Source organism: Thunnus albacares, chromosome 7 (genome assembly GCF_914725855.1).
Source record: "Thunnus albacares chromosome 7, fThuAlb1.1, whole genome shotgun sequence".
Lineage (NCBI taxonomy): Eukaryota > Metazoa > Chordata > Actinopteri > Scombriformes > Scombridae > Thunnus > Thunnus albacares.
In genome coordinates, this window is record NC_058112.1 from 307,745 (window position 1) to 334,185 (window position 26,441).

The 26,441-nt window shown below is 40.7% G+C and overlaps 1 protein-coding gene across 2 annotated transcripts; it reads left to right on the forward strand.

Moving 5' to 3' along the window:
• The first annotated feature begins 15 nt into the window (after positions 1-15).
• dnajc24 (DnaJ (Hsp40) homolog, subfamily C, member 24) lies at positions 16-24,638 on the forward strand. Of its 2 annotated transcripts, XM_044356681.1 has the most exons (5): positions 16-120; positions 1,578-1,697; positions 16,618-16,753; positions 23,296-23,364; positions 23,897-24,638. In XM_044356681.1, the coding sequence occupies exons 2-5, from the start codon at positions 1,596-1,598 to the stop codon at positions 24,112-24,114; spliced, it is 525 nt and encodes a 174-aa protein (XP_044212616.1). In that variant the 5' UTR covers positions 16-120; positions 1,578-1,595; the 3' UTR covers positions 24,115-24,638. The 2 variants fall into 2 exon arrangements, with proteins under 2 accessions (XP_044212616.1, XP_044212617.1); XM_044356682.1 differs by lacking the exon at positions 1,578-1,697 and having other exon boundaries at positions 39-120.
• Positions 24,639-26,441: the final 1,803 nt, after the last annotated feature.

Consider the following 26,441-nt stretch of genomic DNA (forward strand, 5'->3'; position numbering starts at 1 on the left):
TCGGGGTAGTATGTGGTTTTTCCAAGTGGTGTTGCCGTACCTAGATGTCCAAGATGGCGGAGCAGCTCGCGCATGCGCGATTCACATCGACGGTCGACGCAGATAGTGCAGCGACAACAGGTATGTCAAAGCTTTTCACGCAGATTTATCTACTCAGTGTTTCCTCAGGTCGCCCTATGACAGAAAGAATGACCACATCTATGTTTAAAGCGCTGTGTTTTCAGATAAACGACCGCATCTCCTGTTAGGTTAAAGGGTTAGCTCGGCACACACAGATCCTTGCCCTCAGTTCACTTGATAATGTGAGCCTGTATTTAATTACACATCATCGTCTTTAGCTGTAGCTGTCTTACTTTTGATCAATACAATCTTATGTAACATTTCCATACCACTTTCAACACGGAAGAAGCCTGTACATAATGCTGTGAACGTCTGCAGCAACACAAGATAGAACATGTAGAGAGAGAAATGTGTCTTATTTCGTCCGCCAACTTCACAAGTGTAATATCTCAATCATCATCTCATGCACACAATTGGTTTAATGAACTAGGAAACACTTTGAAAGAGACGATTCTAAAGGCCTTTAAGACTTTTACACACCGGGGGCATGACGAATACACTACATGAAAATGCGAAACACTCACCTGCAAATAGTTCGCATCAAAACTATTCCAGGAGCTGCAGCCGACAGACGGCTTCTGTGGACAGAGACACTGAACGCAGGTCGGAGATCACTCGATGATGTCAACATCATCAAGTGATGATGATCTTGTTCTCCTCACTCAACTAAAGAAGAGGAGAGCGTTACATCCATGAAATCCACACCAACTCCGACCTGTGTTCAGCATCTCTGTCCACAGAAGCAGCTGTCTGTCAGCTGCAGATCCTGGGGAGTTGAGAGGACAGCGGCCGGACAGACTGCCTTCACCAGGCTGACTGACAGCGGAATGAGCTGTCGCAAATTCTTTGGCAAATTCGTGTTTCTATGTTTCTGTTGCAAATTCATATTGCTGCTGGTGTGAATAGTTTTGATGCAAACTATTTGCAGGCGAGTAGTTCACATTTTCGTGTCGTTTATTGGTCACGCCACTGGTGTGTTACAGTGAATTAATTCATGAGCGTCCTTCATGCTCTCAAAGGACTTTAATTAAGGCATCAACAGCAAAATAAGTGTTAAAATCCATCAGTGATGCAGACTGAGGAAGAATCATAACATAACCATAACATTTTAACTCTCTCTCTCTCTCACTTCTGTCAGAAAGCCAGTACTTAAACAGCTTGATGAAGCCAGCAATGTTACATATTCCATGTCTGAAAAGGGCTTTAAAGTAGATATCTGATCTCTGTTGTTCACATATTCATAGTTCTAAGCATTACAAATACACTTAGGCTAAGTGTTTTAAGGGAGTCCAGTGGGGCATGCTTGCTGGCCCTCCAGCTGGTGTAGTCATCTCTGATCTTGCAGATTTTAAGTGTTGTTGAAGAAATAAATTGGATAGGCTAGAACAATGTGATGTTGTGAAAAGATTATGACTGTTATTGGAGGTTTGTGTTATTGATCTATCAGTTTGTGTCAGTCTTGTGTTTGAGCAGAGATGTGTGAAGCAGCAGAGAATGACCTATACGCTGTCCTGGGAGCCAGCCCCTCAGACTCATTCCAGCAGCTCAGACACAGATACCAGCAACTGGCTTTACAGGTGAACACACTGCTCTGTCTGTCTCTGGACCAGCCTGAAGCAATAATAGATGTACAAATGTATATTTATATTTATACAACATTTTTGGCAAAGTTCCAAAACTTCCAAAATGCTCCGTGTATGACAAGGCTCAGGTTTCAGCTGCCCTGAACTTTTCGTTTGCAGTGTTTTTTTCCCCGATGAGATGACAGCAGCTCATTGAACAGGTCCATAAATGGCTGTCTGATCTGTAATCTTTGTTGCTGAGGTTATTTGTGTTGTCCACTCTCATATTTCTCATATTTAACTCCATCAGCCAAAGTTCTGAAATATGAACTGCCAGACTAAATAAAGAAGACAAATCAAACATCATGTCATTACATAAAGGAAAAGACAAACAATATGATACTAAATTGGCTAATTACTGTTGTAATTCCGGCAACCCCCGGCAGCAGCCTGAAACTCGCCGTCACTAAGTCTTAAATAAGGGGAAGATCTAAACTAGAAATCCAATGTTAAAGATCAAAGTGAGTGCTCTGCGGATGAGTGTCATTGACGAATATCTTATTTTGTAAAATGTCTGGTGTAATCGGGAACACCGGTGTTGTCATGAGTTAATTAGTTGGAGGGAAAATTTCCTCATTCTGACATCCCTACACAAGAGTCAGATTTTATTGTTTCTTTGAACACAAATACAGTATTTAAAAACTTACTTGTATACAATAACAATATGAAAACCCAACTATATACATAAGTATTTACACATGATGTTAAAAGGCTCCATGTAACAGGTTATATTTAAGACTTTCCAAGTCATTTTAATGCAACAGTTTAACAAAATGTATGGTCAACTTTGCATTAAAAAGTAAGCACCAAATGTGAAACTATAGACATATTAGAACTTCAGGAGGATCAGTCGAGTCCAGGTTTCTCCTGTCAATGATTTAGTCCCGTTTATGTAAACTGTAAATCCTAAGCAGCAGCAGAGCTTCAGGAAGATCAGCTGAGTCGAGGTTAAGCATCCAGCCATGAAAGTGAACTTCAGTTAATAAGCTGCAGCCTGTAAAGGCCTGCTGCAGACATAGGTGAAGACATGCTCGACTTAATCCACAGAGCCTGCCTCCACTGCTGCACAGAGCGTTGTTCGCTTGTCTGCCGCGGACGCAGTTGGAGACAGGCTCGACTCAGTCTGCAGAGCCCTGAAGCCAGCCCCCAGGTCCACAACAATGCACCCACCAGTTAGATTAGATAGTTATATAAATGAGAAGGAGAAATGCAGAGGAGGAAAATGAAACAGAAACTAAGACTGTCTGTCTCTACAGTTAATCATCTGTTGAGTGTTTGAAGGTTGTTTATTTGTGCTTTAGAATGTAACCGCTGTGAAACAATCAGAAATAAGGTATTTATGTCATTCACAGGCTTTCTGTTGTCCCCTCCTCTCTCATGCAGTCATGGAGCCCAGAGGGCCTGACCCCCTGCTGCAGAGCTTGTGTGGCTCACTTAGAAAATAACGTATTTCTGTCATTCACAGACTTTCTCTGTCAGAGAAAACTTTTCAGCGCTGTCTCGCTGCGGCTTGCTCACCCTTCTCTCTTCTTTCTCTTGTCTTTTTAAAAATGACTTGGGAAATCCACAACAAAGCCTAACTTTTAACGTTATCAAATAGATATGTCCTCTCCATGAAATGCAGCCCCACTCCACTGCTGCAGAGTGGAGCGGCTCCCTGATCACTTGTTTATTCCTCCTTTATTAATAATGCTTTCCAAGTCATCAACAGTATGGGTGTAATCCTACCTCTGACCACAGTGGGGGTTGCAATGGCAGAGTGGCACTGTCAGTATTTCCGCTGGTTGACTCCACGGGCAGAAGAAGCAGCAAATCAACGTTGTAGAGGCAACATTGTTAATGAGGTATTTTTATATATTTCTGAACATGCCTGAGACATCTAGCACTAAGTCTTGAAAGTACATGCCAATTTTCATTCACAGTAACGTTACACAGTTCAATAGTAGAGCTTAAGTCTCTTAAATGTTTTCAAGTCATGAACACTATGGATGTAATCCCACCTCCAACCACAGTGTGGGTTGAAATGTCAGATTGGTGCTGTCCGTATTTCTGCTCATTGACTCCACATGCAGAGGAAGAAGATGCAAATCAACATTAATATTTATGAGGTATATTATATATTTCTCAAGAAACACTTATCCAAACAACTTCACACATTGACATTGCACTTCCTCATTTCCCCAGCAATCCACCTGCCAGGTATGAAGTGAATCTTTTGTGGTAGATTTGTAGTGGATTTTTTTCAAATGAAGCCCTTTGTATTCTTGAAGGAAAAAGAATGTCTGCATTATTTGGCCAGTCCACTACGAAGTTGGATGATGGGTGGATGCTTTGAGCCAGCAGTATGTTGTTGCTTTTACGGGCCATAATATACATGGAATGGTGTCATCCAACCCACCTGTTTTTTGGGATCTTGATTAAGGACTTGAGCATATTTGGATAAATGAGTGACCCAGTTTACCCCTCCTTTCTCTACATTTATAAGATCAAACAGCATCTTTTTTCTTAATGACCTGTGCATTCTACTCGCTTTGAGGGTGATGTGGTGAGCTTTGTGTGACTTTTACCTTCATGCTTTCCATAAGCCTTTTCATGGCACCTTTGAACTCATCCCTGGTCATGCTGTAAAACTTTAGGTGGTCCATGTTCCATGTAAATATCTGCCAAATGCTGAGCTATTTCATAACTGCTTTCCACTTTTAATACCTTCAGCCACACATATCTACTGAACACATCCTGTACAGTGAGGACATATTTGTAGATTGCTCTCCCATGTGTAACTTTCCAGCCTGACATATGTAAGTAGGTCTATTTGGTGTCTTTCCTGAACGTGTTTAGCTCTAATGGCTTCAAAGGTGGCCTGTTTTTAAATTTTGCTCTCAGCAACTGGTGCTGTCTTGATAAATCCACTGCTTGTTGAACAGCTTTCTCACTCATCCCAGAGTACTTCTCTCTCAGTCTGAGAGAGAAGTCTGTTTACTTTTCATGCATTAGAACCTTTAGTGGCATCAAATCTGCTCTTAACCAGTTCTGGGATAGCAGACTTCTTTACCACTAATTTCCTGTTGCACAAAATGGACTCTTTGTCATCACATAAGGAATACTAGTACTTATTTCTCCATACTCTGACCAGAACTGACCGCTGATTTGTTGTCCTGTCTGCAACAAGGACATCAGATTCCCCCTGAGTACCTGCAATATAACACTGTAGGTCTCATTATCCATAGGCCGTAGGCCTAGGCCTTGTCCTTGTCCAGTACATATCCAGAATGTGGACAACAGAAGTATGCGCGGAACCATCTTCAATCTGTGAGACATACCAATATGACATGGTATAAATATCTAATCACACTCAACATGTACAATAATTTAAGTCTTATTCTAATTGGTCAATCAAGTTAACAGTCTTTAATGTCTCAATTATGACCATTGAGTTTAGATTACAAATCACTACTGTTGGCATTCACTGTCTGCCTGTCATGTTTGCTAATAAGTTATATTGCTAATAAAATAATTTTCAATTCACTATCAATATTCCATCTGAATATTAATTTTGTAAGAAATGTAACTTACGCTGCTTATTGTAAGCATCCTAATCACCCTATCTGGGTTTATTCTGCGAGGGTGACTGTATACCCTAACTGTATAACTGCAAACTGTATCCCCCCAATGCTACTAAAACAGCTACAGTCACTAACACCATGGGCCCTGTTTTAACAATCTAAAGCGCATGGTCTGAAGCGCATGGTGCAAGTGCATTTAGTTTGTGTCCAAATCCACTTTTGTCTATTTTAACAGAGGAAAAATGGCCGATGCGCCAGGCACATGGTTCAAAGGGGTTGTCCTCGGCGTAACATGCAACAAACCAATCAGAGTGTCATCTCTGGAGGAGGGGGAGAGAGGACGTGCCCCGGCAGTCGAGGCCTATAGCAGCATAACTAAGGGCTGATCCAAGGCGAGCCTGGCCGGCCCTAACTATAAGCGATATCAAAAAGGAAAGTTTTAAGCCTACTCTCAAATGTAGAGAGGGTGTCTGCCCTCCAGACCAAATCTGGAAGATGGTTCCACAGGGGAGGAGCCTGATAGCTGAAGTCTCTGCCTCCCATTCTACTTTTAAAGACTGTAGGAACCACCAGTAAGCTGCATACTGGGAGCACAGTGTTCTAGTAGGGTAATACAGTACTATGAGCTCTTTAAGATATGATGGCGCCTGACCATTAAGGGCTTTGTAAGTTAGGAGGAGGATTTGAAATTCTATTCTAGATTTTACAGGAAGCCAATGCAGCAAAGCTAAAATGGGAGAAATATGATTTCTTTTTCTAGTTTTTGTTAGTACAAGTGCAGCTGAAATCTGGACCAGCTGGAGAGTCTTTAGAGACTTGTTAGGGCAGCCTGAGAATAAGGAATTGCAATAATACAGCCTAGAAGTAACAAATGCGTAGACTAGTTTTTTTTGCATCTTTTTGGGACAGGATGTGCCTGAGTTTTGCAATACTACATAAATGAAAAAAGGCAATCCTTGAAAATTGATTTATGTGGGAGTTAAAGGACATATCCTGATCAAAGATAACTCACAGATTCCATATGGTGGAGCTTTAGGCCAGGGTAATGCCATCCAGGGTAACCATATCATGAGATAATTTTTTTCTAAGGTCTTTAGGACCAAGCACAATAACTTCAGTTTTATCCCCGTTTAGTTGTAGAAAATTGCAGGTCATCCAGGTCTTTATGTCCTTAAGGCATGCTTGGAGTTTGTTTAACTGATTGGTTTCATCAGGCTTCACTGATAAATATAATTGGGTATCATCTGCATAACAATGAAAATTTATGGAGTGTTTCCTAATAGTATTACCTAAAGGAAGCATATATAAGGGGAATAGTATTGGTTTAAGCACAGAACCTTGTGGAACTCCGTGTCTAACTTTTGCGTGCATGGAGGATTCATCATTAATGTGTACAAACCGAAATAAGTCTGATAAATAGGATTTAAACCAGCTTAATGCAGTTCCTTTAATGCCAATTAAATGTTCCAGTCACTGTAATAGGATGCGCTGGTCAATTGTGTCGAGTGCGGCGCTAAGATCTAACAGGACAAGTATGGAAAGAAGTTCTTTGTCCAATGCAGTTAGGAGGTCATTTGTGACTTTCACCAGTGCTGTCTCTGTGCTATGATGCGCTCTAAATCCTGACTGAAAATCCTCAAATAAACTATTGTTATGAAGAAAGTCACATAACTGATTAGAGACTGCTTTCTCAAGGATCTTAGAGAGAAAGGGAAGATTAGATATATGTCTATAATTGGCTAAAATGCCTGAATCAAGAGTAGGCTTCTTAAGAAGAGGTTTAATTACAGCTGCTTTAAAGGACTGTGTTACATAGCCTGTTACTAAAGACAGATTGATCATATCTAGTAAAGAAGCACTAACTGAGGGTAAGACTTCCTTAAGCAGCCTAGTTGGGATGGGGTCTAAGAGACAGGTTGATGGTTTAGATTAACAAATCATTGAAGTTAGTTCAGAAAAGTCGACTGGAGAAAAACAGTCTAAATATATGTCAGGTTTTACAGCTGTTTCAAAGGTTCCTGAGTTTGGGGATAAATCGGTGCCTGTTGAGAGCAGGAGGTGGTGAATTTTCTCTCTAATAGTTAGAATTTTATAATTAAAGAAGCTCATGAAGTCATTACTACTGAGAACTACAGGAATACATGGATCGATAGAGTTGTGACTCTTTGTCAGCCTGGCCAAAGTGCTGAAAAGGAACCTGGGCTGTTTTTATTCTCCTCTATTAATGAGTAATAGGCAGCTTTGGCATTACAGAGGGCCTTCCTATATGCTAAAAGACTATCTTGCCAGACTAAGCAAGATTCTTCCACTTTAGTGGAACGCCAAATCCTTTCAAATTTTCGCAATGTTTGCTTTAATTTGCAGGTTTGAGTTATACCATGGAGCTAACCTCTTATGCTTTATTATCTTCTTTTTCAGAGGGGTGATGGAGTTAAGTATTATTCGCAATGAGCGTGCAGCACTATCAACAAGATAATCAATTTGGGAGGGACTAAAGTTAACATAAGAATCCTCTGCAGTTTTGAGACATGGCACTGAATTCAATACTGATGTAATTGCTTCCTTAAATTTAGCTACAGCGCTATCAGATAGACATCTAGTGAGGACATTTTTGTCTAATGGTGTGTAATCCAGTAATAGGAATTTAAAAGTTATTAAGTAATGGTCTGTTAAAATAGGATTTTGTGGAAAAATTATTAAATGTTCAATTTCAATCTCATAATTCAGAACAAGGTCGAGGGTGTGGTTAAGACAGTGAGTGGGTTTATTTACACACTGAAAGAAGCCAATTGAGTCTAACAATGAGATAAAGGCAGTGCTGAGACTGTCATTATCAACGTCCACATGAATATTAGTGTCTTGAGGAATGTGAGTATTAATATGACTGGGGGGAGTGACTGACATATTCTTCATGACACAGCCAGGTTTCAGTAAAATAAAATAAATCATTATGATGATCTGAGATTAAATCGTTTACCAATATGGCTTTAGATGACAGAGATCTAATGTTTAAGAGTCCACAGGACTGCAGCTCTGCTTCCTGGTCTCAACTCTGGGTTGTCATGGTTTGGGTCTATTAATAAACTCAGCCATATTTCTAGACATGAGAGCAGCTCCATCCAAAGTGGGATGTATGCTGTCTCTCCTAATCAGACGAGGTCTTCCCCAGAAAGTCTGCCAATTATCTATGAAGCCCACATCGTTTGCTGGACACCACCTCAACAGCCAGTGGTTGAATTGTGACATGCGGCTATACATGTCTTCACTGGTCAGGTTTGTCAGGGGCCCAGAGAAAACTACGGAGTCCAACATTATCTTGGCATATGTACACACCGACTCAACATTAATTCTAGTGACCTCCAATTGGCATAATCAAGAGTCGTTCCGGCCAACGTGAATAACAGTCATCCCATATTTACGTTTATCCTTAGCCAGCAGTTTTAAATTTGATTCATTGTCGCCCGCTCTGGCCCCAGGAATACATTTGGCTATGGCTGCTGGTGTCACCAACTTCACATTTCTCACTATGGAGCTGCCAATAATCAGAGTTGGTTTCTCAGCAGGTGTGTCGCTGAGTGGGGAGAATCTGTTAGAAACATGAACTGGTTGGTGGTGAACCGTTGGCTTCTGCTTAGGGCTATGCTTCCTTCAGACAGTCACCCAGCCACCCTGGCTTCCCAGCTGCTCGTGGACTACCGGGGGAGTAGGAGCTACACTAGGTCGGCCCGCGCCGGCTACTAGGGGCTGGCTAACTACTTTAGCTACTGATTGGTTTTCCATGGTGCGGAGCCGTGTTTCCAATTCACTGAGCCTTGCCTCCAACACTGCAAATAAACTGCATTTATTACACGTACCATTTTCACTAAAGGAGGCAGAGGAGAGCAAAAAGATTTGTGCTTAACTTGATCGAAAATGTAATAAAAGCTAATAAGGCTATAACTTGACCAATAATGTAATAAAATGTGCTGACTGATATTGTAATAACCTCTATTTTTTTTGTTTCAAAACTGATTATGTAATTTTGACGGATAATGTAGTAATGTAAAAAAGTATGCTTTTTGTCTTGGAGTGTGCAAGTATACAAAATGTATAATACTGTTAGTGTCATGTTAGCCTACTGAAAACTAATATTTGTCACTGATTTAAGGTTTGGAAATGAAAACTCTAGGCTTTATGTTGAATTTGAAATTTACAACAGATAGCAAGTGGTACATTGTTATCAGGCAAAGATGCATTAAACTAAAATCCCTATCAATGGTTTACTGTCTAATAAACATAATAATAGTAATAATAATAATAAACATTTCTAGTTTGGGTCTAATTTGATACAAAGTACTGCTTATTATGTCTAAAATACTTATAATTAGCATGTAACATGTGGTCAATAAAAAAACTAGCTTGCAGCCTACCACTTTATCCTCATATCGTATCAAACTCTTTTCTAACATCCTACAGAAATCTGCAGGAATTGATGCTGTGAAATTTCATACTGTACCTTGCCAAGTGATCATATCCTACAGGGAGAAAACTTCAATGCAGTGTGTAGCTAGTGCTGGAGGTATTTTCAGTTTATCTCCACTAGAGGTCCACCTAGGGGCCAGAATGACTGGCTGTTCATTATATTATTTTTGACTTAATGAAGAACATGCAGAACAACAATGTCAATTGTCAGAAAGGACTATGTCATTTTGATGCAGTGTCAACTTATGACAGTTGTGTATGACAGTACATGTCAACTGACCACTAAGTCACTTGACATAGAGGATAATGTCAATTTGACATTGAAAGTGACATAATAAACCTTTATGACCAGGTGGAACAAGTATTTATGACTGGTTATGTATGTCAGGTGTCATGTAGTGCGTTTGTAGGTGTTATGAATGCTTATGTATACTCCATTCAAATGAAGCGTTACCAAAAGTTGTTTTATTGGATTGTGGTTGTTTTCATGAGGCAGTATTTTGTTGGAAATCCGTGGTATAGAGAGTGAAGAGGTAGGTTTAGGGAGCAGTTACCTAGGGTCTCCAGTGCTGCTCAGAAGGTTATCTGACTTGGAATTCTACATATGGTGGTCTTACAAGGAGGTAGTCTATCACCCACCCAAACTGCAGCATTTGCACATATTAGTGGAGGAGTGAGTGGTTTGGCAGGCTCCACTCAACTCCAAGCCTTCTTAACTATTTTTATTCCCATCTACCAACTGATCACATATCTCTATCAAATAAAGAACTTAAAATTTGATCCAAAACAATATGGCAAAAACAAACACAAAGGCAGCTGTAATTTTATGACAGCAATTAATGGTTTAATAGACAGACACACTAAACATGGAAGAGCAGCCCTAAAAAGAGGTTAATTCCATGGTTATCTGGCAATTAATGAAGAAATGTGATTTTTGCCCTCAAAAGGTTTCTAGTCACAAAAACAGATACCGATCATCTCATTTACACAGGCCTAACAAACAAAGTTGTCACTGAACTACGCAAGACTAAGACAAATTACTTCTCAAATCTTATTGAAGAGGCTAAGGGTAGTAGCTCCAAACTGTGGAAACACATCAATTGTTTAACCAATTCAAACACCCATAAACATCAGAGAATAAATAAACATATTAGGGATGCACGATATTATCGGCACGTTATTGATATCGATATCTATATAAGCTCTAAAATGAAATATCTGCATCGGCTGAAATGAACATTTTCTGCCGATTATGAGAGGCTGATGTGTTGCCTGCTCCTCCGTTGCATAACTGTTCTTCCTTCCACGGACTGACTGCCCATCAGACCAGCTGCGTCTTCTAGCAGAGGCTAGCTGGCTGTGCTTACCTCCGGCCGTGCTGCTGCTAACGCTCTGCTAGCCTCTCAGCTAACGTTAGCCCTGGCTCCTCATGTGGATCCATGAGTGAAGTGCAGCTTGAGTGAAGTGGAGCCTGCAGAGGAAACACCAGGACCGTCAGGGTAAAATAGTCCGTGGAAGAACTGCTACATTCGGCTGCACAGATAGGACACACCTTGGCTGACAGGATGTACCACTCTGTTGGGGGGGGGGAAAATCTTTTTGGTTTATAATGGCAGTTGGCAACCAGCGTATTAGGTGCATCACTGCCACCTTCTGCTCTGGAGTGTGGACCAGAGATTAAATCCTGCACATAAATCCTGTCTGTCTAATGAACTCAAAGAAAACTCTACTGCTGCACCCACTTGGCAAGTTCATTAAAGTTTTAACGCTGAGCTCCTGAACTCCAGTCTTCCTAAGTTCTTCCTTTATATATTGTCTTTCTTGATCATACTTAGTACAATCTATGCTTGCATGTGTTCCAACGAGTTGGAAATATTGGCAAAAAATCCAATGTTGTGCATACCTAAAACACAATATATTGCCAAAAGTATTCACTTCCCCATCCACATAATTGAAATCAGGTCTTCCAATCACTTCTGTGGCCACAGGTGTATAAAATCAAGCACCAAGGCATGCAGACTGTTTCTACAAACATTTGTGAAAGAATGGGTCGCTCTCAGGAGCTCAGTGAATTCCAGCGGGGTACTGTGATAGGATACCACCTGTGCAAAAAGTCCAGTCGGGAAATCTCCTCGCTCCTAAATATTCCACAGTCAACTGGAGAGCTTCATGGCATTGGTTTCCATGGCCGAGCAGCTGCATCCAAACCATACATCACCAAGTGCAATGCAAAGCGTCGGATGCAGTGGTGTAAAGCACGCCGCCACTGGATTGTAGAGCAGTGGAGATGTGTTCTCTGGAGTGATGAATCGCGCTTCACAATCTGGCGATCTGATGGACGAGTCTTGGTTTGGCACTTGCCAGAAGAACGGTACTTGTCTGACTGCATTGTGCCAAGTGTAAAGTTTGGTGGAGGGGGGTACTATGGTGTGGGATTTTTTTTCAGGAGCTGGGCTTGGCCCCTTAGTTCCAGTTAAAGGAACTCTGAATGCTTCAGCATACGAACAGATTTTGGACAATTCCATGCTCCAAACTTTGTGGGAACAGTTTGAGGATGGCCCCTACTGCACAAAGCAAGGTCCATAAAGACATGGATGAGAGAGTGCGGTGTGGATGAACTTGACTGGCCTGCACAGAGTCGTGACCTCAACTCGATAGAACACCTTTGGGATGAATTAGAGTGGAGACTGAGAGCCAGGCCTTCTCGTCCAACATCAGTGTGTGACCTCACAAATGCACCTCTGGAAGAATGGTCAAAAATTCCCATAAACACACTCCTAAACCTTGTGGAAAGCCTTCCCAGAAGAGTTGAAGCTGTTATAGCAGCAAAGGGTGGACCAACGTTAAACCCTATGGATTAAGAATGGGATGTCACTTAAGTTCATATGTGAGTCAAGGCAGGTGAGCCAATACTTTTGGCAATATAGTGTATCTCTGATTGCTACAATTGCAAATGAATTCAATGCTTTTTTTTAGAACTTGCAAATAATTTTAAACCAGTAGAGCTGCAACCCAACACAGTGGACCAGAACACTCAAAATCTATTTTACATCAAAAAGGTCAATCTTGAAAAAGTAAACAAAATCATGAGTCACTTTAGCAACTCAAAGGCCAAGGACATCCATAATTTTTATTCTGCACTGATAAAGAAATACAGAACCCAACCACGTAAACCAATAACACACCTCGTGAACTTATCAATTAAAACAAGAACTTTCCCTGAGACCTGGAAAACAGCTGTTATCAGTTCAATATTTAAATCTGGTGAGCAAGACTTGAGATGTAATTATTGACCCATTGCCATTCTCCCAGTTGTGTACAAGACACTGGAAAAAATTGTAGCAGAGCAACTCATACATTGCATCTGGTGCCTGAGACAAATCAGTTACTGCATCATCAACAATTTGGATTCAGACCGAAACATTCTACCAAGACTGCTAACTGCTATTTAATTGAAAAAATAAAAGGTCTTTTGGATAAAGGTCATGCTGTAGGAGCAGTCTTTTTAGACCTGAAAAAGATTTCTGAAATCCCAGTTCTCTGACCATGCCTAACAATGGTTTGACTCATATCTTAGGGGAAGAGTACAATATATAAGAGTGAATGGAGAAAAGTCCACCCTCCATGCCAATAACGTAGGGATACCCCAGGGGTTGGTTTTTGGTCCATTGCCATTTAACATGTATATCAATGACCTACCTGAGAGATGTCCTGGGGTTGACTGCCAAATGTATGCACATGATACAGTCATTTATACATCTGCTAGAACATCTAACAAGGCAACTGACCTGCTTACTTAATCCCTACATTTGTATCGCAATGGCTGGATGATAAAATAATGATATAATGAAAGATTCATGGTAAAAATAAATAATAAGGTCATGAGTGCGGTTGACAAAGTCAAATACTTGGAATCATCTTAGACTCACATCTAAAATTTGAGAAACAATTGAATAATATCTGTAACAAGGTTAAATCAAATCTCAACTGCTTCAGACTCATCAGAAAGTATCTGCCTTTCAGCACAGCCCAACTCTATATGCATGCCATGATATTCTCACACCTATCATACTGCATCACTATCTGGCCACAAGCCTCACAGTTAACTTAAAAACCTATCATATCACTATATAATGAGACAATAAAAATCTTGGATAAAAAACTATTGAGATGGCACCCCTGAGCTTGGATGACACTTACAGCTTTTATTATAAAATAAATGTAAAATACAGGGGTGTCACTAGAGATTTATGGGTAGGGGGGCTGAGCCTTTACCGGGGGAGCTGGGGGGAGGATTTTTTAAAAAAATATGACTTATATGCTATCCATCCACTTACAACAGGCACATCGAGCAAAGTTATTGAAGTCAAGGAATGCTATCTCCGCTCTCTTAGATATGTTGCAGGTCCTAAGTATGTTTTTGATACACAGACTGATGTTTGATGTGTGAATCATTTAGGCTAGTCTATGCCTAGTATGAGTAATAGGTCTATGTCATAAAATTCAGTATTAATTTTAACTGAAAGCTTAAACAACTCCCACTCCCTTTTTCTTGACTAACCTCCATCAGACCTGCTCATTCAGCCCTGTCAGTCTCCTCCATCTTCCTCCTCTCCCTCTCCTCGCCTGTTTTCAGTAACATGTTATTTTATTGAACTCAGATTTACAATAACTCAAGCCTTAATGAGTGATCAACCAGTTTAAATTTGTATTTGTCTGAACTGGCAAAATCTTCTCACATGACTGGCCTTCGGCGGACCTGCCACCTTTTTGAAGAAATGTCGTATATCCATCTACATGTTGAGGAAATGAGGGATCTAAAATTGCGTTATGATCAACACAATGTGACCTTTTCACTGACATTAACTGATTATAAACAACAATCTATGCCCACTGATATGATTGTTTGCACCACCCAGAAACCGGGACCAATAACCAAACAAGGTAGTCTCATAAATGGGAGTTCACCTAGAATGTTAATATCTGAGAGATATCAACATTCAAGGGTGAACAAAGAAGGGTTGAATTCGAGCTCTGACTCCTTCAATCAGCCACTTTTCACAACATGTTACACACAATAATGACAAAAGAACTTCTCTTTAAAGATATAACAGTGTTTAGTAAACTTAGCAAAATTAACAAAGTTAACAAATGCTTCATAAAAAACAACTATTCTGAAATCTAATTCTACCAAACAAAACACAACAGCTATGTACAGGGTTGGACACATGCAGGGGTGTGTGTGTGTGTGTGTGTGTGTGTGTGCGCGTGCGTGCGCGACAAGATGGCGATGGGACCTGACGTGATGACGTCGTCGGTCTGCGATGCGGACGTGACTATAAATTTTGAGAAATACTGTTCAAAATACATATTCAATCATCATATCTTTTATTTGGTCATCACATGGTTCAAACATAGGCTACTATTGTGTTTAGTGAAGAAATAATATCCAGTTACTGACCTCTTGTTACTAAAACAATACTTTGCATTAAATACATATATTAAATATTATAATTTAGGGAAATATTATAATTGTTGAGCAAATTCATACTGAAGCTTTTGTGTAGGGTTACTGTGATTGATTATAAACCTTTCATTACAAAAGTGACATGACAATGTTTTTGCCCATACTTTTGCACTTGCGTTTGTAGTAAAACCTTGAAGTAGTCTAGAATAAATATGATTGGGATATATTGCTTGTTTGTATACACAACACTTGATCAGTCTAAATAGGCAAGAGGAAAATATCATCGGCTGTTGAAGACATTTGTGGGAAGTTATTACAATTTTGAAAGATTAAGATTTTCACTTTCCTGCAAACGTAACAAATCTCTGCAAATGTAATAGTTATATTTGTAGGAAATGATGAATTACATTTGTGGTAGACAACTGCTATTACATTTGTGGGATTATTACATAAAAGCTGCAGATTTGTATTACATTTGTTTTTTTTATGTTTGTGGGACGTTGTTACATTTGTGGGTCTAACACCTGTTTCAGACAGAGGTTGAACTGAGGGGCTGCCTAAAGGGTCAGTATAAGATAAATAAGGAGTTTTTAACTGTAAATCATACAAAGATATTCCAGTAGAGCCCCAAAATATAAATATTATATATTTAGCATTATAGTGAAACACACGTTACACACTAGTTTTCATTTAAGTTACTTAATTTTAGATGACAACAGAGCTTCTCCATTAAGTTTCCACATAGCACTCATAAGCTATCAAATAATTATCAGACAAAGTGAAGAGTGAAAGACACATCATTCCTCTTTGTCACACTTGCATGTGCACTCTCATTGGATGATCAGGGCTGAAAGACATGCGTACTTCTTAGAGAACAACCAGTAGTTAGTAAAAAAGTAACTCTGCAGAGTAGTGCTGGGCAGTATACCAATTCATCCAGTGATGAGAGAAGGTGATTACACTTTCAATAGAACAACTGTTGTACTGTATCAGTTTGAGCCAGAGTACAGCAAGGAGGAAATGGTGCTAAGGTGAGCAGGGCGAGACAGAGAGAGGGCAAGAAGAGGGGATTTTTTTGTGTGTTTTTTCTGATGAAAAAGAATTATTCAGTGTAATGACATTCTGAACCACTTACTGGTGCTTTTTGACCAAATAAGCCACAGGAGACATTTTATACTTTCCTGGTTGTGTTTCTGTTGCATTTGACATTCTTTTTAAATTTCAGTGGGAGTTTTAATTTTTTGTGAGTCATTGTTTTGAAAAGAAAAACTGTTCACACTTCTCTACTTTTGATTTGCATTTTCATCATATCTGTATAACATTTGTTGGCTCCTTTTTCTGTATGTGTGTGTGTGTGTGTGTGTGTGTGTGTATGGGCATGCAGTATCACCCAGATCGTCTTGGAAGTGTGTGTCCTTCAGAAGCAGAGTCTGGTGTGAGGACATTTCTTGAAGTTGATGCAGCCTGGAAGATCCTGAGTGACCAGAACAGCAGGAGACACTATGACCAGCAGAGGAGAGGTAGCAATTTAACTAGGACTGTACCTGAATCAGAAAATTCCAAATCTATTCTGAGTCACAGGTTTTACTGAATATTCAACTTTTAATTTGTTTTTCTTCTATACAACTCACCTACAATTATAACAAATACATTTTTTATTGGCCCCCGTTCAGGGAGCCTGGCAGTTGAAGGCTCTGCCTCCCATTCTACTTTTGGAGATTCTAGGAACACAAGTAAAGCCTCATTTATATTCCCGAGCGGATGCGTACACGGACAGCTGCGTACTACCTTCTGGGGTTCTCTTGGAAGACGCGTTCCACACATGCACAGTAGATCACGGTCTACAGGAGCGTTGTGACTGCATGGACTGGTGCGGACACAACAATTTGCAGGTACATGAATGTCTGCACAGAGCCTACGCATACACCCTCTGACGAAATTTACATCACGCACACCCTTGCCAACTCGGAAAGTATAATTTCAGCATAAGCCTGCATTCTGTGAGTGCAGTGTTCTAGTTGGGGTAATAGGGTACTATGAGCTCTAAATATGATGGTGCCTGACCATTAAGGGCTTTGTAGGTGAGGAGAAGGATTTTAATTCTATTCTGGATTTTACAGGAAGCCAGTAGGGCCCCAAAAATCCAGTATCAGTCGGGCTGGAACCCAACTGATTAAGACATCTACGGGCTACTTTGTTTTAGTTTCAGTCAGACTCAGGAATCTCCTCCCAGACCTGGATCAGGGCATCAGCGAGCTCCTGGACAGTCTGTGGCAGTACTTGTGGCATCTGATGCACTGATACATAACGTCCCATAGGTGCTCAGTTGGATTTAGGTCAGGGGAATGAGAGAGCCAGTCAATGCCTTTGTCATCCAGGAACTGCCTACACACTCTGGCCACGTGAGGCCAGGCATTGTCCTGCATGGAGGAACCCAGGGCCCACTGCACCAGCGTAAGGTCTGACAATCAGTCTGAGGATTTCATCCTGGTACCTAACAGTAGACAGGGTAACGATGGCTATGACATGGAGGTCTGTGTGACCCTCCAAGGATATGCCTCCCCAGAACATCACTGACTCACCGCCAAACCAGTCATGCTGGATGATGTTAAAGGCAGCATAACATTTACCATGGCGTCTCCAGACTCCATACGCCTATCACATTGCTCAGTGTGAACCTGCTTTCATCCATGAAGAGAACAGGGTGCCAACTGCGAGCACAGTTCAGACTAGAGGACGTCGGGCCCTCATGCCACCCTCATGGAGTCTGTTTCTGACAGTTTTGTCAGAAACATGCACACCAGTAGCCTGCTGGAGGTAATTTTGTAGGGCTCTGGCAGTGCTCCTCCTCTCTCTCCTCGCACAAAGGAGCAGATACCGGTCCTGCTGCTGGGTTGATGCTCTTCTATGGCCCTGTCCAGCTCTCCTCGTTTAACGGCCAGTCTCCTGGTATTTCCTCCATGTTCTTGAGACTGTGCTGGGAGACACAGCAAAGAGTCTTGCGACCGCAGGTATGGGTGTGCCATCCTTGAGGAGCTGGACTACCTGTGCAACCTGATTGGGCTGCAGGTACCGCCTCATGCTATCAGTAGTGACTAGGGATGCCACGGTGAGGAAATTTTCCCACCGACTAATAAACTTGTGACAACACCAGTGTTACCGGTTACACCGGACATTTTACAAAATAAGATATTCATCAATGATGTTCATCCGTAGAGTGCTTACTTTGATCTTTAACATTAGATTCTTAGTTTAGATCTTCCCCTTATTTAAGACTTAGTGATGGTGGGCTTCAGGCTGCTGCCGGGGGTCGTCCTCCGTGTACAGCCGGGCTGCAGCACACACAGACGGGGACAAGTCAGAGGACGACCGCTTAGAACCAGAACCAGAGCAACTCGCCTGCCATCCAGAGAGACACACACCGAGAGCAGGCTGAGCAGGCAGGGAGCGGTAGAGTTGCTGCTGAAAACAAGCACAGAGACCCGGAGAGACATGAGAGCAGCTGCTTGCTAACAGCTAGTTATGTTTGTTTACAGCAGCAGGACGGAGAACAGACATCTGACTCTGCTACTTTTGCTGCAACTCTACTGCTGCTTCAGACGCTCCTAGTCTGGTTTCTGATCGACAAAGCAACTTACTTTCTCACTCACAATGGCACAAACACAGCAGTAGTCCCGAGCGGGACAAACACAAAACAGTCTAGCGTGGTGAACACAACCAAACAGGCAAGCAAACTTACTCCTGAGAGTAAACAGAGAAAAATGGATCGGCGGTCCGTCAACAACACAACGAACAATAGCAATAAAGCTAAAAGCTAAATGCTAAACAACAGCAACTGATGCTGAAAAGAACACACAATTAACACTGCCTCTGCCCAGACTTATGCCTCTTACTTGGTCGCTTTAGAAAGCGAGCAGGATGTGTGTGGTGCATCTTTATGTCCGGCTTTGTCCTTGGCTCGGATGCAGACGGTGGCCGTTCTCGCACGGTCAGCGAAAAGCATGGCAGCTGGCTCTCAGCGGCGTGGCGGAGAGAACAGGAGAGTCGATTTGGTGAAGAAGGGCTGAGCGTTTCTTCCTTCTCGAGGGAATTTGAGGACGCTGGTTGCAGCAGCGGTCTCTCTCGGATCCGGGAATGTGTTAGGGTGAACACGGGCGAAGTCTCATCTCGTCTCGTCCGGCGAGGGGAGTCTTCGATGAGGGGAAAACACGTGCGTGGGGTACCCCCTTTAGTCAAGCTGACTCACAGAGGAACAGAAGTTACCCCTAGCTCAGTGACATGGGAAAGGCGTGTGCTTCAGGGCACGTTCAGTTTTTAAAGGGGCGGTGATGTCATGGCTGCGTCATCAGGACGCTCCGCTGTGCAGGAGCGTCTCCACCAGTGAGAGACTGTATGTTGACTGTTCCCTGCTGAGGTGTGAAAATCGCAAAGCATCCTTGGAAATGGAGTTTGCAAGGGACTCCCATTGTCTGTAAGCAATTTGGCGCTATTCCTTTGTCTTGGGGGAAACAAAGGAAAAAGCACCTCGTGGTCAGGCCTCACAGGTTACATGGTAGGCCTTCTCTGTGTGACCTCATGGTTTTAGGCCCAACATTTATATATATACAAGGATGGGTGACAAATTAAAGGGAAAACTTTATTTATTTATTTATATATAATATAGATTTAATTACAGCTACTTTAAAGGACTGTGGTACATAGCCTGTTAATAAAGACATTGATCATATCCAGTAAAGAAGTGCTAATGAATGGTAAGACTTCCTTAAGCAGCCTAGTTGGGATGGGGTCTGTGATGTGAAATTGTCAGATGTCCATACAGTCTGAGAAATAAAAATAGTGCGTCCTGGTATTTGTTCAGTCATAAATTCCTACTGCACCTAGGGCACCTCCTGCCCGGCAGCTGACAGCGCTGTCAGCTTAAGAGTTGCAGAGAACACAAACAAAAAACAAATAAAAAAAAGATCAACACATGCAAAAAGACAAACCAATTTGACAGCATATGCGCAGCCTTTAGAAAAATGCTGCAAAGTGAGAAGGCACAAAGAAACAAAAACAGAAAGCACATCCAAAAATATAAAACACTGCAAGTCGCACAGAATATAACAAAACTGAGTTACAAAACAACAGAATTTTATTCCAGGGGCCTGCCTTTAAACAGCACACAATAATACAAATAACCCTGTATTGATTATATTGAATTAAATAGGGGCACTTATTACATTGGCTGTAATTTATTTTAATGAGCACCTTACCATGAAGACACTTAACAGATGCAAAAACACCAATCAGCTTAGCTCTGATGCTGTCACTAAACTCACTGGGATTAGTGTGTTCCCAGCAAACTGTCAACAAAGGAACACAATAACAACACTGGTAATCAAATAGCTTCTACACATATCTTTGGCTTTCCATTACTTTAGTGTCTTGTTACTTATCAGCTGATGTTATCTGCAATAAGCTTAAATCAGCCCACAGATGTATCAGTCTCTACGCAGTGCAGACATGATCGGAAACAAAAAAGTATTGCTGTACAATAATCAGCCCTGCTTTTAAGTATTGCAGGCTGGAAAGGTGGCTCTGAAAAGTTTGTATCTTACTCTTCATGGAGGACAGCAGCTGTGGTTAGCTTAGATTCACAAACAATGGATTCTAATGTGAAGGAAAAAAAACATTTAATCTCACTGCTCTTTCAGATATACAGTAAATCTGTAATTGTATTGTAAAACAAATGAATGAGATGTTTATCTGTTGGTGTATACCTGTATGACTATATACTTTGTCAAAGTTACAGCCCCTACCTCATCATTTATCCTATTTTAAATTATCACTAGTTTAGCAGCAATTATTCTTCACACAGTGTAACACTAATTAAAACCCAAGCAAAGTTTAGCACTAATTATTCATGGTTCAAAGTCATAATCGCTATCAAATTGTACAACTTGATAATGACTGTTTCCTCGAGTGAACTGTAAAACAGAGTGTGAACATCCATCTGTTCAGCTGACTGTCCATCCTTCCATCTATCTGTCAGTTCATCTGTGCAACAGTCCTGCAATCATCAGCAGCTGTCCGTCCATTCTTACATCTGTAATCCATCCATCTTGAGCTCCTGTCCTCTATCATTTTTCTGGTAATTTGGGTCAGTTGGTCAGGTGCAGTTAGATTTTACCAGAGCTTTCCATAAGCACCGGCTGCTGGCCAAACAGCCAACTACTCATTTAAGTTCAGCCAGCTACTTTATTATATTAATTTTTGATTTAAATAAAATAGTTTTGATGAACAAGTTGTGATCCCTATCCCTGCACATTTATAACCACTAGCCTCTGCTTCAAAACAATGCATGCCCACACACGCTCTATATGAATGTGTACTTGCACTCAACTGAGAGGTTGTGTACTGCTAAGCGGAGAATTGTCTTCAGTGTTTGACAAATATTAGCAAAATAATTGATGACAAAACAAATTTAAGAATTGCATTGATGACACAGGGGACAACATTACGCTTTCTACTGCAAACACACACTAAAACAGGCAGTGTTGTCAAAGTAACAGGCCAATGTTATATGAGAAAAATGAAGGTTATACCTAAGCCTCACACTCAGGACGATAGTGAAGATGAAAATGAAGACAAAGATAACATTGAGTTGAGTTGATTCAGTAGATTCACATGTATTGAATCAAGTGTTAGCTTGGTGAGCTTCTGGAAGCTGCATCACAGCTGACCTCTGGCAACTCAAGAGGCTGCATCAACAAACTATGAAACAAACTATAGTAGCAGGATTTGACTACTTTTTCCTCATTCTTTAGTCCAAATATCAACTTCTCAAATACATCTGTACTTGTTTGAGCCGGAATCCGATCCGAAATATGAACGTGGACAACGTGAACAACACATGTAAAACCTTAGCAACTCTGGTGGGGATGAGACCACCTACAGGTGGGAGATTGACCATCTGGTGACTCGGTGTAGAAAAAACAACTTTGAACTCAACGCTCTAAAGACAGTGGAGATGATTGTGGATTTCAGAAGGAACGCAGCCCCGCTTACCCCCATCACCCTGTGTGACTCCCCAGTCGACACTGCGGAGTCCTTCTGCTTCCTGGGCACCATCATCAGCCAGGACCTGAAGTGGGAGCTTAACATCAGCAGAGGATGTACTTCCTGCAGCAGCTGAAGAAGTTCAACCTGCCAAAGTCAATGACGGTTGCACTTCTACACCACCACATTAAGTCCATCCTCACCTCTTCATCACCATCTGGTACACTGCTGCAACTGCCAAGGACAAGAGCAGACTGCAGCGTATTATCCACTGCACCGAAAAGGTGATTGGATGCAATCTGCTGTCTCTCCAGGACCAGCACGCCTCCAGGACTGTCCGTCAAGACCAAAACTTCTCGCCACAAGAACAGTTTCTTTCCGGCAGGGTTCCAGTGGGACTGCCACTGGCATGGACTCTTATCTCACCCATGGACACTACATGTTATATTAACATAAAAATCTCATAAACTGCACATCTGTGAACCCATCATGTTACATTAACGCAATTCTTTGGTTTACTACATTTATTACATTGTTCATTGCATGTACTGTTTCTACTGCTTATACTATGAACGTGCGCATTCCTGGTCAATATCTTGTTTTGTTGTTAAATTGTTAAACTAAAAAATTGTGAAATGTTTTTATACTTATTGTATATATTTATGATCACCTGCCTTTTGTGGTATTTGTATTTTCTCTTACTTTGTATGGATACAATGTGCAAACATACTTGGCAATAAACCCGTTTCTAATTCTAAATTTTGATATGGACTGGGTTTTTTTTCAACATAATTTGTGAGGTCTAGTTTCACATGTATTTTATTTGCCTCTGTTCATTTTAAGGTTTTATTTCATATTCATTGTTTGTATTACTGGTCCTGTTTTTAGGTGCGTCATATGGTCTGCCTATATGATGTTATTGTTGGTGCAGTATGTCTTTCTTATGTTGTCTTTTGTGACTAGTTTGATTTGTACTACTTCGCCTTCCTCCCTCTGTTCTAATAATACATTCATGCTCTTGTAGCTCGGGAGCTGAAACAGGATTGGCCAATTGATTCTACAGTCTTTCTAGAGGGCATGACCTGGGACCAGGGTAACTACACAACATGCACACTAAAACACATAGAATGCATTTGAAACTGGTCAGCAGAATACCTGTAAGTATAAAATAAAAAAGTAAATGTAATCAGTAGTTAAGGGGATAAAACTTGTAAACTAGTAGCTGTATCAGTCTAATAATGCATAATACTAAGATTGCCGTCTATAAAATTTCTCCCCCACCCTGCAATTTTTAATAAATATAACAATGTATTTTATTTGCTGGTTTGGATGCTGCAAAAAAACGTAGTTTTACGATGGAAAACTCCACATTATCTTAATTATCTTACCTCTCTATAAAAGTATACTACCTTTACATATTTACCTTTACCACTGGCAAGGCACTAGGTGCCCCTAAAATCTGAATATTTAAGATCTGAAGTTTTGCTTTCACAATTCTGTTGTTGTTCAGTAATACCATCTCTTCAACTGATTTTTATGGTGTTCATGTATGAAAGTGTTTTTATAATAGGAAAAAACAATCTAGTAATTGTACCTCTTCATATAGAATGTGTGTGTTGTTTCAGATGAGTGTGTGTATACATACTGCTGTCGCTGTGGAGGGGGATTCAGCATCTCAGAGGAGGAAGTAGAGGAGGAGACTCAGAGGAGGCAACAGGAGGATAAGGAGGAAACAAAAGAGGGACAGCACAGAGGAGTCGTTGTATGCTGTGACACCTGTTCCCTTTGTGTGTACGTCACATGGTCATTACATACAAAGACTCAGAGCTTAAAATGTCAGTAAGAATACTTTCAAGTTGGGAGCCTGGAACTGAAACTATGTCAACACATCCTTCCATGGGAGATAGCACCAAATCATCATCAAAGTGTACTGTGTGTTGGGGGAGGACAGCGGGATTCAGGGGTTCGGAGCTCAGATAGATTCTTGGGATGTGCAAGATCTCTATCACAAACTTCTGTTTAGGTGCTCTTGAAGCAAGGCAGCAAAACAGTTTGCTGACTAACAGCAGAACAGACTGCGTCCATATGCGGAAGCTCCTACTGTATGTTGAAAAACACATGAAGGTGAATGTTGCTCCATCAGATCCACTAGTCAGTTTTTTCCTCTTCTGATGAGTTTAGTGAAGCATGAACTCCATGGACTGTTAAAAGCTGTTAAAATCACACAAATCTCCCAATGTTTATATATTCTGAACTTATTAACAGTATCCATATTAATTGATCAAGACTATGGATCTAAGGACTAAGGATCACCTATACTTTGTGAAACAGCCTCAAATTACTTAAAATAAATTGTTTTTTAAATCTGTCCAAGTGTGTACTATTTATAGCTATAATACAAGTACAACTTTTCAGACAGGTTAGCATTTAAATGACAAATTCTCATCAAAATGTCATAATTAAAATTCCATTGGTCACCTGCTTTAGTTGAATTTATATCTTTTTGCTCATGGTATACCAAACTGAATTTGAACTGGTAGTGTAGTGGTATAGTTTTATTTGACAGAATGTAATGTAAAGGAAGGTATTTACATTTTTGATTGTGTTTACATGCTCATTAGTATCCTGGTTTTGATCATATTCAGGATGTGGCATTTACAGTGGATTCAGAAAGTAATAAGACCCCTTCACTTTTTGCACACATTGTTGTGTTGTAGATTAATTTTAAATGCATAAAATTTACATTTTTGGAATAATGAAAGAACAAGAAATCTTTGCAAACTTATTACTGTATAAGCACCTTTGGCAGCAATTTAAGTTTCAAGTCTTCTTGGGTAAGTCTCTACAGTTTTGAACACCTGTATTTGGGCAGTTTATCCCGTTCTTCCCGGCAGATCATCTCAAGCTCTGTCAGATTCAATGGGAAGCGTCTAAACTGCCATCATAAGGTCTCTTCACAGCTGTTTTATGGGGTTTAAGTCTGGATTTTGGCTGGGCCACTCAAGGACAGTCAGAGACTTGTCCTAAAGCCACTCCAGTGTTGTCTTGGCTGTATGCTTCAGTTCATTGTCGTGCTGAAAGATGAACCATTGCCCCAGTCTCAGGTCTCATGCACTTGTGAGCAGGTTTTTAAGGACTTCTCTGTATTTGGCTGCATTCATCCTTCTCTCAACTCTCCCTGCTGCTGAGAAGCATCCCCATAGCATGATGCTGCCACCACCATGGTGGTATTACCCATTTGATGAGCATTCACTTTGTCATTGGGTGTAGATTGATGAGAAAAAAATTAAATCTTTAACACAAAGTGTGCAGAAAATGAAGGGTCTGAATACTTTCTTAATCCACTACACATGGAACATGAGAAACCTGGATATCCCTGTTTTTATGATCAAGACATTATCAAGGTATCTGACCATCGGATAGCAGGTGTGTCAGCAGACAGCAGGTGTTGATTCCTGAACATCTCAGCGACTCGTTGCTATACTGACTGAGTTACCTCAGAATGAACACAGTCTCTGGACACATTTATTCTGCTGTATGCAGTCTCTTCATTTGATCACCAGTAGTAGAAAACATGAGTGACAACACATTTCATGATCTGCCTTACTGAAGTCAGACCATCCTATTTTTTGTATTACTGATTAACTACTGCATAACTTAACATTGATGATACACCTGTGAACATAGCAGAGAATGATTGGAAACCTGGATAAGGTGTTTACATGCCAGTGTCCTGGTTTCTATCAGAACACTCCAGCTAACATATCCAGGTTTCTCAAAAAACTTAACTAAACAACACTAAAAAAACTCAACACAACAATGTGTGTTTCCAGAAACAGTATTGCTGCCACTCTGGATAACCTACAGAACACACAGTTGTTTGCCTGACTGACTCCTTTGTAAAGCTGTGTCTAGTGAAGTTACCAGTTCCTCAAATCTCAAAAATGAAATGAATATTTGACTGTAGCCCTGGACCATAGTTATGGACAAAACCACCATAATACCAGCATGAATAGTTACCATTAAAGCTGTTAATGGCAAGGTTTCTGGACAGTTTGTTACTGTTGAGTTCATGTCATTTGCTTTAAACCAAAGTTCATTCATTTAATACAAATTCATTAATTTATGTTGGGGTAACCACAGTGATCTTCACCAAATAAATCCAAATGT

Coding starts and splice junctions, on each gene's coding strand:
- dnajc24 (XM_044356681.1), top strand. CDS start 1,596: ATGTGTGAAGCAGCAGAGAATGACCTATACGCTGTCCTGGGAGCCAGC. Junction 16,754..23,295: donor CTATGACCAGCAGAGGAGAG/GTAGCAATTTAA, acceptor ATGCTCTTGTAG/CTCGGGAGCTGAAACAGGAT. Junction 23,365..23,896: donor GGGCATGACCTGGGACCAGG/GTAACTACACAA, acceptor GTGTTGTTTCAG/ATGAGTGTGTGTATACATAC.